At 44.7% G+C, this 21,131-nt stretch overlaps 1 protein-coding gene across 15 annotated transcripts in view; it reads right to left on the reverse strand.

Moving 5' to 3' along the window:
• MRPS23 (mitochondrial ribosomal protein S23) overlaps positions 1-7,907 on the reverse strand; it is a 135,617-nt gene extending 127,710 nt beyond the window's left edge. For 14 of the 15 annotated variants that reach the window (XR_007770413.1, XR_007770410.1, XR_007770411.1 and 11 more), the window contains exons 1-4: positions 7,754-7,907; positions 7,171-7,347; positions 5,617-5,694; positions 5,382-5,505 (exon numbers count right to left, since the gene is read on the reverse strand). Coding sequence is in view for 1 of the 15 variants with exons in the window: in XM_050929514.1 (XP_050785471.1) it covers positions 4,097-4,252; positions 5,382-5,505; positions 5,617-5,694; positions 7,171-7,347; positions 7,754-7,797 (579 nt within the window). In the remaining 14 variants the exon portion in view is untranslated. Of the gene's footprint in view, positions 1-3,689; positions 4,253-5,381; positions 5,506-5,616; positions 5,695-7,170; positions 7,348-7,753 lie in introns of those variants that run through there. The other variant, XM_050929514.1, reaches the window with a different exon arrangement.
• Positions 7,908-21,131: the final 13,224 nt, after the last annotated feature.

The following is a 21,131-nucleotide window of genomic DNA, read 5'->3' on the forward strand; positions in this document are numbered from 1 at the left end:
CAAAGAATCCTGTGGCACCTTATAGACTAACAGACGTTTTGGAGCATGAGCTTTCGTGGGTGAATACCCACTTCCTCAGATGCATGTAATGGAAATATCCAGGGGCAGGTATATATATGTGTGCTAGCTCAGGTTGCTTCCTAAAGACTAATTACTAACTGAGAGGAGTTGATCGGCTGTAGCTGGTCATTAAGGTCTGGGAAATGTCCTGGACCAACTGACCTCAGCCGGGGGGGGTTCTTTTTGATGGATGTTTTGCTTTTTCGGTGCTAGTATGAGACTGCAGTAACAAATATAAAAAGGCAGGGCCAGTGTTAATACTAGTACAATGCACATGAACAGCAATTTTCATTTGTGTATCTGAAATTACTTTATGCACGCTCATTAAGCTCTCAGGCAATGAGGAATACAATGAAAATACATGAAGAAGTGAGAGGAGAGATATGAGAGAGGAAACATCATCATTGTTGCATGTATTCATTAACAGAATTACCAAAAAATGAGTTTTCTTCCCCTTCACACATCTGTCTACTGTGCAATAAAATAAACGGACTTTGCTCCTTTGGATCCCTAGATTCTCTGAAACTCCCACTGTTCACTAGACTTCCTCAAAACTTGCAAAGGTATAAAAAGAAGCTGACCTAAACCTAGACCCCTGTAAATAGTGAAAATGCTTCAGCTCCATCTAGTGGACAGAAGTCAAGAGAACATGATAGATGCCAACCAAGCTTTTCACAGTGACATTTGCAAACAATCAATATCTCATTACAAACCATAATCACAAGCCGGTGTTTGTTTTTGTGGAAATATACCTCAGTGAGGGACACACGCTCACTGCACGTGTTGGTGGTACAAAGTCCTAAAAGCCAAAATAATTATTAGTAGTGACCTGCATACACACATGCCCAAAGTAGGAATGATTGATTGCATATCTTTTTCATCTAAGCTTTAACAAAAACCCAAAGCTTTGGATGAAGCTACTGACCTTTTGCTAACTGCTGGAAGGTAAATGCTTGATAAATAATAAATAGCTCACCCCAGGCTTTCGCTTAGAACCTTTTAATTAAAATAGTTGAGCTCTTCTAAGGTCACAGAGACTGATGTTTGAGTCTGAGCATGGCAAATGCATCCATCAAGTGTTAAGTATAAAAAATGGAGCTCTGTTCCCAACAGTATTTACTCTTGATTGTGTAAAATACTTAACTTCATGTCTTTTACTGATGGCCCCAGATTCCCCATTACCTATCAGCCCGAGCAAATCCTCAATGCAGTAGAACAACCCCAACTGTTTGTCTCAGCTGGAAGCATCCTCAATATGGAGGTCAGCCAACAAACTGTGCTATAGACTCCAAAGGCTATTTTTACACTGCAAGCTACCTAAAAGCAATTTCCCTATCTATGCCATGTCAGGGCCAACTACCTCCCTCATCACCAGGGAGACCTGACCCCTGCCTGTTCATTTAACATGTGCACTCACTTATCCATTTCTAATCTTTCCAGTTAATTGGGCCATATTACCCACTTCAGAATAATAGCACACATGCACTCCACTGAATTATACAGCTGCAGACCTACGGCTATGTGATATTGGAATATGGCACAGTGTCCAATGTCACTGATCACAAATCTGACAGCCATATGACTATCATCATACTCATCTCCTTTCTATCTTCCATGTCATAGCAGTTTAGTTTATAAATCAAGTTTGGGCTACATGTAGCACTACTAATCTAACGCAGCAACAGTACAGAAGAGCACGTTGTAATAGATCCTTTCTTATGTATAGTTATCAAAACTGATGGGTAGGAGCTGGATAGTTATAGCCATTATTCAGTCACGCAGGGGAGAAAAGGGAAGTAATGTCTCCCTTAATCCCCTTCTCAGATTGTGACTCTAATGGGGGGGGGGGGGGCGGGAGAGCCAGGATTACTCACAGGCTACTCCCTACTGTGAGCAAATGGGGGGAGGGGAAATGAGGCAGAGGCAGCAGGAAATGAGAGAGACCTTTGCTCACCTTCCCTCCCTCCACTGACTGGTCAGAGCAGCTGGTCAGGGGCACATTGGGAATAGACTGCTCCTCAAAATGGGCTAAAATAATTTCCCCTCTCCCCTAGAGAAGTAAGGGAGAAATATCGACTCCGAGTCTTCATTGCTTCTCTTGTCTGGTCCTGGGGCCGTATAGCTACATACACAGGGCACATTGTGAGGTTTTAATCTAGCCCTGACTTTGCAATCAGACATCTTTATTGCTTATGATGGTTAGAAAGATGGATGGGACAGAGAGCAAAGCATGAGTAAATAAAGGCTGGACCTTGCTATAGCAGCAGTTTGAAAAGAAAAAACTTCCTCTCATTTCTAAGTTCAGCAATTTGTTACAGAAGTAACTGATAGAGACTAAACAGGAGATCATGTAATCTAACACAAATAGTTACATGCGATTTCACTTCATGACTCCTTTCCTTTCACACATTTGTTTTTGTTTGGAAACTTCATGTAATTATTTACAGGTTAGGAACATCTTCCACAGTAATAAATGCAAAGGAGAGAACATTCAAAATAAACTGTCTCCATAAACACCTTGACAAGAGTCCAGACCAGGACAGTGGAGACAACTGCATTGCGGGAGATGCAGAACTATTGGTCCCTCTCTTGAACCCATGACCTTCTCAGCTGTTTATACTAGCATTTTTTCTACCAGTGGCCTAGCAGTAACCACCATAGAAATGTTAGTATAATTTTTTACAACTATGACATCTAACTTTACAGGAGAACAACGGCCGGGGGTGGGGAGGGAGCAGTGCTGAAAATTCTTAGTGTAGTTTTACCATTCTACGGTGGCTACATCAATTTGAGCAGACTGCAGTTTTTTCAAAAGAAATGAAATATACAAGAGTTTACACTCAAAAGCATTTTAAACCCCATTTCTGGTTGGCATCCTGTGTTGCCAAACTACACACAGTGATCATATGAGGAAAAAAATTGCTTATGGCACTGCTGCTACAGGTGACAGTGAACCGAAACACACAGAACATTCATTAACAGGAAAAAGCATAGATTACCCAGGCATGAAACCCATTGAAAATCTCTTTAAAGGAATCTTGCCATTTTCTAGGGAAGAGGGGGGATGTCTAATGTTTATTTTTTTTAACTGATTGTTAAAATACATAGGATAGGTGTTTGAATAATTGTTTTTGGTTTACACTGAAACACAAAACCCCTAATTGTAAACAGGGGATGTTAACAAATACTGGAGACATTTTCTGAATACAATTGTTAGCTAATTGGTTAATCTTCAGTACAAGTCAATAGTTGTGTTCATAATTTCTCTCTTCTCCACCTCCCACCCCCAAAGCCAAGAGACTCCTCTCCCCCCAGACTACTTCACTAAAAGCTCCCACCTCTTTGTCTTCTTCAAACAACTATGTATAATCTTGACCTTTCACTTCACAGGTGATTATCAACTGCCTCACAGAGTTACAGCAAGGGCCCATTGCAAGATTACGTTTATGGGTATTGTTATGGTTTAGCAGAGTATGAATAAAGAAAGCAGTGAACTAGGAGAATGTAACTAGAAGACTAACAGATGCCCTGTTTAATAGATACAGTAGGCCTTATAAAAGTAGGCCTTCTCTACTAAAAGTTAAATGATGACAGTCACATATATTTCAGCAGGTAAAAGAATACACCACTTCTACAGTAAAGGAAGAATTGTTTATTTAACAATGATGAGACAATCACAAAACCATTTATCCTATCCGACGTGAGAAGATAAGCCCCATCGCAACAAAAAAAAGATACACTTGAGGAGGGTGTATGTTTAATTGTCTAAGCCATTATTATCTCAGAGTGCAATTCAGAAAAATAATTCTCAAGACCTTTGTAATGTAAAGAATTATTCCTACTTGATGCAGAAGAGTTAAGTGTCCTGCACAGGGTCAGAGGCATCAATGCTGGACAACTAAACCATGCCTCCTTTGAGTAAATATCTTCTTGTCAAAGAGTCTGTACAGTTTGAACCACTGGCATTCAACAGTTCAGAGGCCATAAACATGTTACAACACGTGCCAAGACAATAATGCTGAGAAACGTAGAACTGTTAGGACAAAGGATTTTCCTTCTTCATGTCTGTTGATTCGAGATGCTCCTCCTCCTGGTCTTGCTTCTGTTCCTGTCTCTCCTCCAAAATGGTTTGAAGATTGATTTCTAACACAAGATCTCTGGTTTTGACCTCTTGACGAGTCTGCTGTGCTACCTACAGTTTACAGGAAGATGATCACCATAAAGTACAGCTACAAAAGAGTCCCGATTCCCCCGCCCCAAGAGTTCCATGAAAAGTTGATTAGAAAGCAGTGGTCCTAGTGTGTGCCCCAGAAGAGCCCAATGCATAGACACTTGAAGAAATAAAGCATCAAGACTATAATTTACTATCCATCTTAGTCTGAGTTAAGGTATGAGGAGATTCAAAGCACTAAATGTGAGAAGCATAAAATATAAGTGGAAAGGGGTTCCCACCTGTCAGGAATCTGGGAAAGACTGACAAAAAGAAAAAGAGAAAGGCCACAACTAAACTGAATTTCTCATCTCTCCAACTTTTCTTCACCCAGCAACAATTCTTCTTCTTCCTCCTATTAAACTTTAACTTGAACCACATCCTTCTTCCTCAGCAACTTTTGCAGAGGAAAAACAGTGCTGGTGCTCAGTTTACCAGTCATAATTCTATCCCAGTTACATAGTATATGCTGTATTCTGTAACAATATCATGCACACAGCCATAAGAATATTCTATTAGCATACACATTCTTGTAAAGGCATCTCATTTATTTTCTAAGTACTGTACCAAAAATCTCACTTATTCCAACACTGCTACCCTTTACAAGCACTTAATGTATTAGGAATTGACACATTAGGACCACCTTTATAGGAGAAATATTTTATTATAAATTAAGAACTGTGAAAATATTTTCCCCTGAAGCGGATTAATATGTTAGTGTATACGTCAAAGTGACAGAATAGCCCTTATTGTTCTTTACATGCACTGTTTGTGAAAGGTACTGGGTTGACAGATCTGGAGATTGAAATCCTCCATTCAGGCACAGTGCATTCTCTGTCCCAGAAATGTACCTCAACCTTGACATGGTATGACCACTTCTATGGCAAGGAGGGGAGTTAATTCTCCATGTCTACCTCAATTCTTGACTTTTCTGCTGAAACTTCCAAGAAGGGGGCCCAATTCCTGTCAATTTATGTAGACACTCAGGTGCCATAAAACAGTAATGCCTTTGTCACTAATGTCCTGGGATGCATATAAACTAGTGACCTAAAAAGCGGTTCTGTATCAATTTACCAGCCACCTTTCTGAGTTTTTTTTAAATAATGCATACATTTGCTGTTCCTTTTCTTCGTAGAATGATCCCCTCTGCTAAAAGCTGCTTTCCTGTTTCTTCAAACAATTTTTCCGGCTCAATTTTTCCTTCTTTCTGCAGTTCATTGAATTTCTCAACAAACCTAGAATTCAAGATGTTTGTTACTTACCAAACAGTAACAAAAAAACATTTTAGTCCATTAATTAAACAAACTGAAGAGTTAATTCTAGTTTAATTCTAACATGGAGCTTACCTCTGGCAGGTGGATTTAAAGTTTAATCGTGACAGTTCAAAGGCTTTTGGACCATTCCCATATGCTTCATAAAATGCCCTATTCAATAAAAAAAACAGTTTGAATTTCGCATTAATCCATGTATAGGTGACAAATTCTGGCAGAGAAGTTAATGAACTTGTAAAGCCAGATAACAGTTAGTTTCGGATAGAGCAAAGATGATTTCCCTAACTACTACTCTTCGCACTCACTATATTTTACATTTACATACTGTTTTTCATTCAAGCATCTCAAAAGTACTTTAAGATGCACTTTTTAATCCATACTACACACCTGGGAGGCACAGAAATATTATCACTTTTTAAAAACACGGGTTAACTGAAGCACAGAAAGGTAAAATGACTCGCCAAAGGTCACACAACAAATTAATAACCATGACAGGAGTAGAACCTGGGTGGCCCTTGCTCCTGGTAACCTGTTATAAATAAGACCCTATGGCCACTGATACTCAGAATAAATGCAACTATACTAGTTCTTGAACACTTGTTAACTGTTACAAGCATTCTGTTGACACAAAGCGCTTCACAAGAGCTCCAGGTGGTTGAAGTGGTGCTGCAGATGCCTGTTTTCCACTCTAAACCAGCCTTGATCTAAAGTGATGGTTTTCAGGTCTACTTCAGTGATTATAAACACATATATCCACAAATGCAAGATGGAAGGATCATCCTTAGAAGTTTTTTAAGGTCAGGCTTGACAAAGCCCCGGCTGAGATAATTTAATTGGGAATTGGTCCTGCTTTGAGCTGGGGGTTGGACTAGATGACCTCCTGACGTCCCTTCCAACCCTGATATTCTATGATTCATGGGCAATAATTTCCCTATTGTACAAATGAACAGCTAAGCACATAAGAGTTAATTAAGTATCCCAGAGGCAAACAATGGTTAAAGAGCAGTTGTATTTTTCTCCTAATCTATAATTTTAAACATGGAAGAGACACTTTTAAAAATTCTAAACAAATAAATAAGTTACAAACAGAAGCAATGGCCCTAGTAAGATGTGACAGCTAGGTACATCTGCTGGACAGCTGTTAGTGCCACCCTCTGCAGCGTACTGCAATTTTCAAAGGGAAACTGAAACCTCTCCTGGGTGTTTCAGGGCTTAGATTAGAACTCACTGACACTCTGAGTGGAATATGACAATCTTCAGAAGTTTGAGAGCCGGAGCCCGCATGCTGGAGCTTGGGTCTTCAGGAGGCACCTGCCAGGGTCTGAGGCTTCAAGCCCACTCCTGCTGAAGCCCCAAGGCACAGCAGGCATGCCTCACGTGGCTGAAGCCCCGAGACCCTCCTCCCCACTGGGCAGAAGCCCCTACCTCACCACAATGCAGAGGTCCCGGGCTTCTTCCCTGACACCCCCGGTAGGTGGAGAATGGAAGGAGAGTGTGGGGGTCTCCGCAAGTCACACTTTAACTGTAAAAGAGCTGCACGAGCCATGATTTTGCCACCCCCGTGTAGATATTATTGTGACTGTACTACAGGAAAACTTGACAGAGATGGAAGGCTATGGCACAACTCACGCTCGGATCTCATCCTCTTGGTACAGAATGGGAGGGATGACATCCTTCACTTTGCCATAGCGCTGACGGGGCTCCCGGTAGACGGGCTCCCTCAGTGGAGGGAAAGCGGCATACACATCGAACCACAAGGGCTTCTGAGCCTCGGCCAGCACCCTGGAACGCAGCAGGTCCCGCGTCCTGGGAGAGAGAGAGATGCAGAGGGAGCAGGAAGAACATGAGCTGGGAACAAGGTGAAATCAGGCCTGCTGAAAGGCCCAAGAGAGAAGGGACACAGCCTGCCCATGGGAACCTGCCCTCCTACAGCCCCTACCTGCACATACAGTACCTCTGTCCCCCACCCATAGATCAGTCTCAGGGGCACCAGCCCTCCCACAGCCCCTTTGCCCACCTCCCCGACCCTAAAAGGCCCCCCCGAGGGAACAGCCCCTTTCCCCACACGGGGGAGAGAGGCGGAGCCCGCCAAAAGGGGCCCCACAGGCCAGGCAGCCTGGCAGCGGGGAGGGGAAGAACTTGCCCTCTCACACCCCAGGCAGTTAGAACCCGCTGACAGCAGCCCCCAGTCCCGGCCCCGGTGACCCCATACCGGGTGAACACAGATCCCAGCTTCTCCAGCCGGCTCCCCGCCATGCTGCTTCCCCACGGCCGGCCTAGGCCGCCCCTAGCAACCGCGGCTCCTAGCAACCGCCTCCCCACCAGCAGGCCCCGGCCCGCACTTTCACCCGGAAGCGGAAGTCAGCGGCCGGCCGGATGACCGAGCTAGGGTCAGGCCCATACAGCCTATGGCCGAGTGGATTCCCGAGACGGCTCCAGGAGCCAGGTAGAGGCAGCCGATGGCCGAGCAGAACCCGAGGCGGCTTGATGAACCAGGCAGAAGCAGTCAATGGCAGAGTCCTGCTGTGGGTATTCCCCGAGCTCCCCCAACCGATGGGGTCTGGATGGGCAGGCAGCTGCGATCCCTTCTGTTAGTGACAGCCCGTTTTCAGGGCACCCCAGGCCATGTCAGGCTGTCACCCCTGCGAGGTCATGGCACCCAAGCTTGTGCAGCTGTCCCCTGGGCACGGAGGAGCTGAGCCTGCAGGCTGCCCACCCAGCCTCGTGCCCTGTGGTGCACAGGGTTGCCAGTTTTGGTTGGACGTATTCCTAGAGCCTGAGGTTTCATCATATGATGTAATCTTTAATTTAAGATTCATCTTTAACTCCTGGAATGTCCAGGGCAATCCTGGAGGGTTGGCAACACTAGCAGTGCATTAACACACCACAAAGACACCTCCCGGCCAAACCCAAAGGCCGGCACGACCCAGGGCTAGCTCCCGTGGATGCCACATGGCATTTGGGGATGGTCATATGTGCCAGCCCCTTCTGCTTCCCCAGGAAATCTCCAACCCTCTCTGTTTTAAATGATCCCAAGTGGGCAGAAGCCCATTTGATATGGCAAGATTTCTGATCCGTAACACGATTTCAGATCCCATGCACGTGCATACACACAGTTTCTGATCCTGTGCACACATGATTTCAGAGCTTGAGCACACAAGCTCTTTAAACTAATCCCTGCATCAGAGCAGGCTCAAGCTCTGGGCAGAAAGATCAGCTGGAGTATGCAGGACTACTGCGTAGTAACAGAAAGGATGGAGGGCTTGCCGTTGTAAAAGGAGGGGGCTGCTCTCAGAAAGGATGATCTCTAATTCTGGCTAAGCTGAATTCAATGTAGGAACCAAAGGGAAGACATGATGGAGTCTGTGCTGACCCTGGAGCAGAATGGTCCCATGTGCAAAGTAGAACAGCTCCAAAAACAGCAGCTCTGAATAGCTGGAGCTAGTGCTCACACTGTCCCACAACATATCCCTATGCTCCCTGCATGCCCCTATACTGAGGGCAGCAAGGGGTCTGACACAGGGCTGTTTTGGAACCCTTCTTAACAGGGATATTCCCAAGAGGAGCTCTGCCAGCTTTGCAGCCCCTCTACATATGGGCTGGTACGATTTCATGGGACTAGAGAACTCATGAATCTTTTACTCTGAGGTTGTAGGTTCAAATCCAGCTCAGCATGATAGGAATAGAAAAGTCTTGTCATTTAATGGCCAACGTGAAATGAGTTGGCAGTCTTATGCCAGTTCCTAGCAGCCAGGTATCTACATCGTAAAACTTCCACCCAATCATTTTTAATTGGCAATTTTTTGGGCACCCTCAGAAAAGAAGCCATAGATGGAAGGGGCTTAACACCCTTCCTACCCCCAGGGTGGTTCCTCCACATCAGGGATAAAGCATGCCTGAGACACCATTATGGGGGAAGTTCACAGCATTGTTGCCTATGCACTACCATATTCCTAAAGAGAATATTTCATTCTCAGTGCTATCAGGCCAGCAACTTTCACATACACTCAAATCAAAACATTAAAAAAAATATATAAAGCCTCCAAGGCCCAATACTGAAATGTTTATAAAGGTAAGGGCTCAAATACTATGCCAGGCATACACATAGAAAAGGACATGGGAGGACGAATGCAATCAGCACTACTAGGACAGAGTGTATTAAGTGGGAATTTCTCTGGCAGTCTAAAAATAGCCCGACCGTGGCTTGTTGCTCAGTCAACGTTGTGATTTGTTTCAATTACATTTTGCACCTATGATTAAACATCCTGAAATATCTCCGGCAGGGAATATAATTTCAGTCGCACCTTGCCTTGCCTTGATCACCCTTCCATTCCACAAAAAGAGCTTTGATATCTAAACAGTGTCTTTCATTGGGCAGGGGGGAGTGTGACTCCCTTGGCTATTACAACACTCTTTGAGAACCAAGCATTGTGGTGTTGCAAATAAATCATTCTTACAAAGTAGGGTGATTTCTTTGTCAATGGCAATTCATCCAGTGAGGAGCCCAGGCACAGTCATATGAATGACTTAACATTACACTACATGGCTACACTGGCGCTTTACAGCGCTGCAACTTTCGCGCTCAGGGGTGTGAAAAACACCCCTCCCCGAGCGCTGCAAGATACAGCGCTGTAAAGCTTCAGTGTAAACAGTGCCGCAGCGCTGGGAGTGCGGCTCCCGGGGCTGCAAGCTACACCCGTAGAGGATGTGGAGTACGTGCAGCCCTGGGAGAACTCTCTCCCAGCGCTGGCGCTGCGAACACACTCGAAACTTCAAAGCGCTGCCGGAGCAACGCTTTGAAGTGCAAGTGTAGCCATACCCTTAAGTGTTGCACTATTCTAGTATGTTATCTATTGCCAGCAATGCCTGGTAACTGCCATTTCCTTAGGCTACTCAGCTTGTCTTCTGAGTTCTTGATGGTTAAAAGAGGATATGTCAATGGAAATCAAATGCAGCAAAGTTTCAGAAGCCCAGCCCCTAAAGTTGCATTTGTGATTTTTCTCACACACACACTTGAATCTGCATGAGAAACAAGGAGAGATGGATTGGAAACCACAGTTTGCAATCACAAAATCAGCAGCACCAGGTATGTCAAAATTTAGAAGTGAAAATGGGTTGGTGCAATTTTTAGTCCCTGCATTGAGATGGGCGCAGATAGAGCCATAAGCCTGTAGGGAGCTCCACTGATGTCAGAGTTCAGCTGATGCTGAACACTTTGGATAATCCCATCCTCCATTTTATGGCCTCATTTTCAAAAAGGGCTGAGCGCCCAATGTTCAACACTTGAAATCAACACGAGCTCCTGGGTGGGCAGCATGACAGATATTGCAATTCCGTGCAATAGCTTTGTACAATATCGTATAGGTTATAAATGGTTTATGTATGATTGTGTTATACTCCATGGAGGAGGGTTATCACAGCTGCTACAGGAAGAAAAAACGGGGTTCATGAAGGTGAGTCACTGAGAACTCGAGAGAGATACGGCCTCCAGACTGGTTTGCATATACTGTTTCAAGATGCGTTTTCCAGAGACTAGAAGACAAAGAAAAGGGCTTTTAGTATAAAAGGATGAGCCTGAAGTGACACAGAGTCTTCTTTTTGATCCAGCAAACAGCTAGGACCTTCTGTCCAAGGGCCCCAATCCTTGTGGAAGGGTTGGGAAGACTTTGGCCTACTAGTACCGCATAAGCTGATGGGCAATTCCTGGCATGTGTAGTGTGAGAGTAATTCTGTGTATTGTTTTTATTATGGTTTCTCTGAAATGCTTTACCTTAGGAATAAAGATGCTTGCTTAGAAAGAGCTGGGTGGTAACTTGTAACTGCTGGCAGTATGCTGTTCATAACCCTGGGGGTGAAAGCAAAGCCCAGGTGCTGGCCTTTAGGCACACTGGCTTGCTGAGAATATTACAGTGTAAGGCAGAGGGCTGTGCAGCCTTAAAAACCCCAGCCAGAGGGGAGTGGGACAAGGGTCCCTACCCAGAGATGGTGATGGCTAGAAACCTGAGACCAGACTGGGCACTCCTGGAGAGGACCATGGAGGCACAGGATACAGGTGCAGTTACCCTTACACTGTGACAGGCAGCACCTTTGAAAATCAGGCCACTTATTTGGATGCCTAAATATAGACTTAGGCTCGTACTTCCAAAACTCTTGGCCTTAAGAAGTATTGTCAGCGAAGATAATGAAGTGTCTGGGTCTAGAATGTTGATAGCAAAATCCCAGACTTGAAGCCAACAGTCATAACCACATTACATCCACCAAACACATGTAAAAATGTACCAAGGCCTGTTGGACACACCTCCTTTATGATTGATTTGTTTAATCTGTTTTGCCTTAGCCTGGTCAGACTCCTATCTCAGCGGGTGGGTGATGAAGGACATCCGAGCTGAGGGCAGGCACAATCCTGGGAAGAGGGACACCTGTATAATTTTTATCTATTTCTTTCAAAAGGATGAGTGAATGAACAGTAACTGTGACAGGCACTAAATCTTTCCCTTAGGAAGAAAGCACATCTGAGAGTGCAAGAGTACAGCATCCATATGTCTGGCAACTTACACAAATTAAAGTCCTTAAGCTCATACCATATGTCTAAGAATGAAGCTCAGATGACTTCAGAATCATGTAGCCTTGCTGAGGCTGCAGCTCACTTCCTCCTGCTCTCTCACTTCACACTCCCCACCTCCAAATACTACTTTGCATTTACCCCAGCTAAATGGTTCCCTCCATATGAGGGTCTGAGTGCATTCAGCTATGTGTTTGTTAATACTTATCCTGCCCTAGTACACCAGTAAGTCCCCTATTACAGAGAGGGAAACTGAAGCCTGGAGAGGGTAAATAACTGAATTAGAGGCTCCAGAGTAGCCAGAGGCTGTTCTTGTCGTTGTTGCATTATAGAGGTGAGACCTATGGAGTCAGACTGTCATTGGTATGAAAGGCCAGAAGGGACCATTATTTCTACAAAGGCCCACCTACTTCAATGCTAGGATCAAGCTAGAACAGCACAGACAAGGACTTGTGTATTCTACAGGCCACACCTCTCTGTTATTACGGTTGAGGACAGCTGTTCAATGTTCCAGTTTAAGGACAACTTTGGACAATGGTTAAGCCTGGGGATCTAAACTAAGAGGCCAGGTTCTCGGTTGCTCTGCAGCTTGCGTTGTCACTTACCCTTGTGTGAAGGGGGCAAGAAAGGATATCGAATAGTAGCATTTCACACTCTCTTTGCACATTTACAAAATGACCACCCTAGGGGCTAGTCTACAGAGAATAAGCCCTGGCTGTTATGGGGTATTTTCTTGAGGACAGGTGGTACCTTATGTTTCCACCATGTGGCAGCATATGTAATGTTTAGACTGTCAGATGCTGGCTCATCCAGCCTGATTTTCTTAGTTAATTTAATTTTATTTCATTTATGGATTTCACAGCAACACCAAGGTTATCTGCTGTGCATAAATAACCTTCTCACCGTTACAGTATTTCCATGAACCTGACTTCCAAGAAACAGATCAAGAAGTAATCTGTATTTATTAGCTATATTCCTCTGTTTCCCTCTAATTATGGATAGGTCAATGTGAAAAATACACATGGTAATTTCAGACACAAGCCATTCAATCCATCTTCAAAATATAATAAACACAAGAGGCAATAAATCTACTTTAGGGAGTGTCCTCAAGCAACAAAATTTGGGTCCCAATCCACAACCGCCTGAGCATTTAGAGTGATTTGGATGCAGAGTTTTAATTGGGGATCATTATATCATCTCAATTCACACTTCGCAGAGGAACAAACTTCCCCCATTAGAGACAGAGAATTAAAAAGGAAACTACAGATTGCTGTCCAGGACTGCATTCATGGCCACACTAAGGAGTTAGCAGGCACTAACCCTTTAAACTCATTTGCAAACCTCCAATTTCCCACTATTTATAACTGCACTGTTGGTGGGTTAATGATGAAAATTACTTGCTGCAATAGGAAGTTTCCATTCACTTTTTCAGCTGAAGCTTTCAGTTTTTCAGCCTCTCATGCTTTTTACAATTAAGGTAATAATAAATACTTTGTCTAGCACTTTGCACCCAAGGATCTAAAAACACTTTCTCATGAAGGAGACTTCACAACTCACTCGTGAGTTCAGGGACCTTTATTTCAGCAGCTGTACAGAGGGAAAACCCAGGCAGAGAGATGAGATGTGATCTGGGCATGGTCACAGAGCCAGTCAGTAGCAGAACCAAGACCCCTTGTTGTAGAGACCTCAGCTCTATCCACAGCTCCAAGCCTTGGAAGTTCTTCCAAGCAGCAATAAACTCTGAACTAATAATAGCAACTGTCTTTAGATACAAAACATTTAGGTTAATCTTACACACATGATCTGCACTGGCTGCCTGTTGGTTTACAGACTGAACTTAAGGGTGTTGCTTTGGAGACCGCCTTCACTCCTCATAAGTTTATTAGACAGAACATTCGCTGCAAGGGGCCCTCAGCTTTGGAATCTGCTTCTCCCTGCTGCTCCAAAATACTGCTGGGCTGGTGGCTTTGAGGATAGGCTGCAAGGCAGGTCTGTTTGCATGGGCTGCTATACAAGTTGGGGTTAAGTCTCCAAAGGGGAGAGACGCTGGGAGATGAGTTCTGCTGGCTGGGCAGGGGCACCAAAAGGCTTGGATTTTCTGTAGAAATCCAAAGGACAATAAGCAGAAGGATCAGTTCTAGCAGCTCCTTGCTGTGTGGCTTCAGTCTTAGCTAAAGGCCTGTCCAAAAATAAACAACCATCCTTGTGCAATTCACGGATTGGCCACTGCAAGGCAACAGAATCACATGTTTAACAGAGAAGGGAGAGCTAACACAACTGGAAATCAGCAGAGCACCCAGCTGTAGTTCAGGGAAATGAAGGCAAGGTCAGAGGAGGCAAACAGGATAATACACCATGGAAGGCAAGAGCAGGAACATAAGAACGGCTCTACTGAGTCAGACCAATGGTCCATCTAGCCCAGCATCCTGTCTTCCGACAGTAGGCAATGCCAGGTGCTTCAGAGGAAATTAACAGAGAGCTCTGTTAGGAGAGCCCTCTGAACCCATGATCCTCTCTGCAAGTGCTAATCCATGCTTGTGTTGGGGGAACTCAAACATTGGCTTAAAGCGCCTCTCATGCTGATAATTCTCCCCTAGTTACAAAAGCAGAATGATCCATTACCTGTATGGTCCCATCACTGTGGTATCCAAGTGCCAGTAACACTCTGGAAGGGAGCTCAGGGCTCCTAACTAATTGGCTACAGTTACGTCTGGAGCTGTCTATTTATCCTGCACCTTAAATACAAGAGCATCCTTCCAGAGCAAGAATAAGAGGCTAGTGTTGTCTTAAAGGCCAGTGAATGCTAATAAGTCAGCATTAAAGCCTGCAGCCGTGTGCCAATGCACCTACTGTATTGCGGCCTGCAACGGCTGACTTAAAAAGATGCATATGAAGGCATGAAAAGTAAGAGCAATGCCTGCTTCTCTAGTCATCCCAAAAATAATCCATCAAAGATGCAGCATTGATTTAGGTCTTCTGAACAGAGGCCAAACTGCGAAAAGTTGTCAAGTTCAGAATCAGACAGCCTCATAACGTTAGATTCATATTTTTTCCATCATGTGTTTGGTTCTGGCCATTCATTCATCATATTTATAGGCACACTTATCTGATTACCTGAGCCAGGCAAAAATCTTCCTCAACAAAGTGGGCCAGAACCTCAGCTGCTGTATAGCAGCAAAGCTCCATAGATACGTTATGTTGACTTACATATGCCAGTTGAGGATCTGGCCGCTGTAATCACAACTCGCCTGATTTCAGGCTTTATCCCAAACTTGAAACAGACCAGAACTGTGCAACTTACAAGGCATTCCTGGTGGATTTGCACAACAGCATTGCCAAAACTGTCTGTTTTGCTCAGACTGCCCTTCAAAATTTTAGGAGATGTTAGGTGTTAGAACTCAAAGCACACACTGGGAAAAAGCAAAGATGCTGTCACATCTCGCTTTAAATTGTCTACCTTCAATAACGTTTCACACTTCGAGACATACTGATCCAGCCAGTGAGTGTAAATGTTTGGGTTGAAAATTAAGAACACATATTTCAGAAATAATACCTTATAATAAATGTATTCCCTTTCCACTAGAAGACAATGTGAAGGAGCCTGAATGTACGTTTGACAGACATGGGGGAGTTGATGTATTCCAGACAATGAAACAGTTTAAAGAAACTGCACGCACTTCATCCCTAGAGACTTATTTTCAGCATTAAGTGGGTAACACCATATTTTTGATAAAATGCAGTTCCACATTAATATAGCTGACTGTAGATGTGCTGTGAGCTTACACACACACACACACACACACACACACCTGATGTCACAACTGTCCCTGAGCAGCCTGGGTCAGCAATTCTTGTTCATAAATAAAGCCCAGCTACAGAAGATCTGACACTGATTTCACTGGCTAAGAGCTCCATCTAATGCCCACTGAACTCAATGGAATGACTTGCACTGGATCAGGTCCTAAATGCCTACATATGTCAGAGGAAAGGGTGTGAATGGTACATGCCCTATACACTGGAATGCAACTTCCAGGATCACTCATTTACTAGGGAAATCATTGCTTAATTTTTCCTAAAGTCAATGGGCCCACCTGACTCTTACCCCAGCCTGTGCAAAACTCATGTAGATGGGCTTTGCACAGAGCCAGGGTGTGATGCTGCCTGCCAGGCTGTGATGAACGATCAGAGACATAAAGCCCTCTCACTCACCTCTACATCCTGCCTTAGAATCTTTGGTCCAAGCGCGGGCTGCACTGGTAACTTGCTAGAAGCTTGACGTAGGTCAATGCACGTTTGATATGGAGGGGCTGCCCACGGAAGGAAGAGGTCTCAGGATATGTTGCTTCCTCTTGACCCTGCAGTCACTGCCAGCAGCTTCCCTCTATACCAAAGATGGAGACAGATATATTGCAGGACTTGACAGCAGGCAGCTGGGTCAGAGGCTACACTTGTTTGATTCAGAATTCCTCAAGCGCTTTCCCCCTCATGATAAAGCTTCAAAATTTTCTTCTTGATCCATGCTCTGAGCTCTTTCACAAAAGGTATTCTTGAGTCATGACAAGTCCGTGACTACCACAACTAACATTAGCTCTCCCTGCACCAATCTGCTGCTCCTGCAAGGTCAAGTGGCAAAGCATTCAGTCTTTCTGGAGGAGGAAGAGGATGGCGAGCTGCTTATGACAGGGATCACATTTCCAGGAAAAGCTTTCCTTGGGTTTACGAGTCTCCTGTACTGTAAAGCCGGGTGATTTTGAGTAAAAATGTCATGTTACAGTTTATAACCCCCCCACGACCCATTAGCTGCCCAGGAATTCAATTTAGGACTGGATGAAAAAATTTCCATCTAAGCCTGTTTATTTTTAAATAGAAAATTGGACAATAAAATAAAGCAGTGGTTCTCAACTCGCGGCTCATTCAGCACACAGTTGCAGCTGTGACATCTTCAGGGCCATACAGGTAGTAGATATATTGCATGGATGCGGCCCACATATCACACAGAGAGCAACATATACAGCCCACAATGGTAAATAGGTTGAAAACCACTGAAATAAAGTTTTATATGAAAAGCACCTGGTTTTTGCAGAATTTTTTTTTCCAGATTTTCAATTTTTCAACGAAAACTGAAATATTTCAGTTTGGATATGTTACCTCAGTGCCTCTTGGGAGTTGTAATGTTGTCACTTCATGTCCCTGATTTTCTATGGGCCAGGCTTCCCAGATAGACTATATCTCCCATGATGCACCACAGCCAGGGATGGCCATGATACATTGCTTCTGGTCTCCACGAGGGGAAACTGTGGCGCATCGCAGGAGTTATAGTCTAAAAATTTCAGCCGGGGGCAGGAAAAAGCCATTTGCTGACCAACTGTAGTTCAGATCACTTTGGCAAGAGCTTGTTGGAGCTCTGCTATGGCAGTCAGGCTGCTCAGAGAAGTCCTCCTTCCTATTTCTTTGGAGCCACCTACTGGATTGTGCACTACACAGTCACCATGAGTGAGGCAATAAGAATCCCTCACTTCGAAGAGCTACTCATTCGGTAACAGATGAGCCATTGAGAGCAGCGTCCAGAACGGAGATGAAAGAAAAATTTGTTTCACTCGATTGTCAGTTTCACTTCTTTTTTTCATGGCCGTAAAAAAATCAAAAGCAAAGAAAACCAAGGCATTAGGAGTACGACATGACTTTATTATATGAATTACTATTAAACATCTTTAAGAAAAAAATACTTATAGAAATAAGTTCTAAAATAGCAACACTCACAAACATCACAAGTCTTTTTTGGTTTTTAAACCATTTCGTATAGAAGCGATACAAACATCACTGAGTATTGTACATTTTTCTAGAAGAAATGCATTTCAACTGTCAAACCTGTCTTTGTGACCTTTCCGCTTGTTAGACCTGAATTTTTAAAAAGGAAAAAAAAATCACCCTTTGTCCTCCATTACAATGGTATTTGATGCCCCCGGGACATTTGGAAATGGCTATAGGGTTACATCATTCAAAACGACTGCGTCACGACTAGGATCTGAGGCCTGGTCTACACTACACGTTTAAACCGATTTTAGCAGCGTTAAACCAATTTAACGCTGTACCCGTCCACACTACGAGGCCCTTTATATCGATATAAAGGGCTCTTTAAATCGGTTTCTGTACTCCTCCCCGACGAGAGGAGTAGCGCTAAAAATCGGTATTACCATATCGGATTAGGGTTAGTGCGGACGCAAATCGACGGTACCTCCAGGCGATATCCCACAGTGCACCACTGTGACTGCTCTGGACAGCAATCTGAACTTGGATGCAGTGGCCAGGTAAACAGGAAAAGCCCCGCGAAATTTTGATTTTCGTTTCCTGTTTGCCCAGCGTGGAGCTCTGATCAGCACGGGTGGCAATGCAGTCCCAAATCCAGAAAGAGCTCCAGCATGGACTGTATGGGAGATACTGGATCTGATCGCTGTATGGGGAAACAAATCTGTTCTATCAAAGCTCCCTTACAGAAGACGAACTGCCAAAGCGTTTGAAAAAAATATCTACAGGCTACACACTGCTGCGTGACAAGCGTAACGGGAAGCCAGAGACTCAAATGGACGCTCATGGAGGGAAGGAGGGGGTACTGAGGACTCCAGCTATCCCACAGTCCACAGCAGCCTCCGAAAAGTATTTGCATTCTTGGCTGAGCTCCCAATGCCTGTGGGCTCAAACACATTGTCCGGCATGGTTCAGGGAATAGATCGTCAATTTACTCGCCCCCCCTCCCCCACATGAAAGAAAAGGGAAAGAAATCGTTTCTTGACTTCTTTCAATGTCACCCTATGTCTACTGAATGCTGCTGGTAGACGCGATGCTGCAGCAGCGAAGAGCAGTATCCACTCCTCTCCCCTGCCCGGTGGCAGATGGTGCAGTAGGACTGGTAGCCGTCCTTGTTATCAACCTGTGAGTGCTCCTGGCTGGCTTCAGGTGAGGCTGGCCGGGGGTGCCTGGGTGAAAATAGGAATGATTCTTGGTCATTCCCAGTAGATGGTACAGAACGGCTGGTAACCGTCTTCATCATAGCAACTAGCTCCATCAGCCCCCTCCCTTTCCTGTGTAAAGAAAAGATTCTGTCCTGCCTGGACTATCATAGCAGCGGCATGCTGGGCTCCTCTCCCCTGCACCGCTTAATGTCCTGCCTGGACTGTCATAGCACCAGGAGGCTGCCTCCCCCTCATTTTATCTCACTAACAAGTCATTGTTTCTTATTTCTGCATTCTTTATAACTTCATGACACAAATGGGGGGGACACTGCCACGGCAGCCCAGGAAGGTTGGGGGAGGAGGGAAGCAACAGGTGGGGTTGTTGCAGGGGCACCCCCCGTGAATGGCATGTAGCCCATCATTTCTGCGGGATATGACATGGAGCAGCTGTGCTCTCTGATAACACTGGTTATCTAGTACACTTGCCCCATATTCTAGGCAGGACTGACTATTTTTAGAAACCATAAAGGAGGGATTGACTCGGGGAGTAATTCCCAGTTTTGCCTTTGTGCCCCCGGCCGATCTCAGCCAGGGGCAGGCACCCATGATAGCAGCAGACAGTACAGAAGGACAGATAACCATCATCTCATTGCCAATTTACACCAGCAGCAGACGGTACAGAACGACTGATAAGCATCTCTGCTATCATGCAAAAGCAAATGAATGCTGCTGTGTAGCGCTGGAGTATCGCCTCTGTCAGCGGCATCCAGTACACATATGGTGACTGTAAAAAAAAAAAAAAGCTGAACGGGCTCCATGCTTGCCGTGCTATGGCGTGTGCCAGGGCAATCCAGGAAAAAGGGCGCGAAATGATTGTCTGCCGTTGCTTTCCCGGAGGAAGGAATGACTGGTGACATTTACCCAGAACCACCCGCGACAATGATTTTTGCCCCATCAGTCACTGGGCTCTCAACCCAGAATTCTAAGGGGCGGGGGAGGCTGCGGGAACTATGGGATAGCTACGGAATAGCTACCCACAGTGCAACGCTCCGGAAATTGATGCTAGCCTCGGACCATGGAAGCACACCGCCAAATTAATGTGCTTAGTGTGGCTGTGTGCACTCGACTTTATACAATCTGTTTTATAAAACTGGTTTATGTAAAATCGGAATAATCCCGTAGTGTAGACGTACCCTAAAGGTGCATTGTTAGAACACATTAGCTAGCACTTCCTAAAAGTCCTGCATAGACAAGGCAGTGTATTCTGTTAACACATGCTAAACTATGCATGTTAACATATACACTGCCTTGTCTACACTAGACATTTAGTAGCTAGCACTTGTTAGCTACCACATGCTAACACCAGACCTTCCTTTAGATCCTAGTCTAAACAAAGCCAGAAAGATATAAACCCCCCTGCATATCAAATGCAGTTCAAAGAAGTCATGTAACAATATTATTCTCCTCCCATTCACTGCAATGCTAAGTTTCTAAAACACACCAAATACTTTTTACTCTGCCTGGCTTTTTATATGCTTACAATGTGGGTCAAGGGAGCGTCACATCTCAGTATGGGCTGTCCTGGGGGGGGTTCTGAGCACTCAAACCTCCGACTGACTTTGAAGAGAGCCGTGGTTCTCAACCTTTTTTCATTTACAGATCCCTAAACAATTTCGAATGGAGGTGCAGACCCCTTTGGAAATCTATTGTCTGTATATATAGTTTTCAGTCTAAGTCTTTCGCGGACCCCTTAGACACAGTCTGCAGACCCGACCACAGGTTGAGAACCACTAGAATAGAGGATGCTCAGCACCTCACAGATGTGTTCAGTACATCTCCAGATCAGTCGTAATAGAACAATGAGGCAATAAACCACCTCTGGGCTAGTCTCCATCTGTGCCGCTGCAGGCTTTTAAAAGTGTAGCTATAGCCTGAGATTGCATTAAGATGACGACCTTGGGAGCTATGTTAACTAACACAATGTCTTAGAAGTCAGCATAAAGAGGAAGAAGTTGTGCTAAGCATTGTGTCAGCCGGCCGTGGTTAACCCTACGGTTCTAGTCAGCTTTACCCATGAC

This window comes from Gopherus flavomarginatus, chromosome 19, assembly GCF_025201925.1.
Source record: "Gopherus flavomarginatus isolate rGopFla2 chromosome 19, rGopFla2.mat.asm, whole genome shotgun sequence".
NCBI lineage: Eukaryota > Metazoa > Chordata > Testudines > Testudinidae > Gopherus > Gopherus flavomarginatus.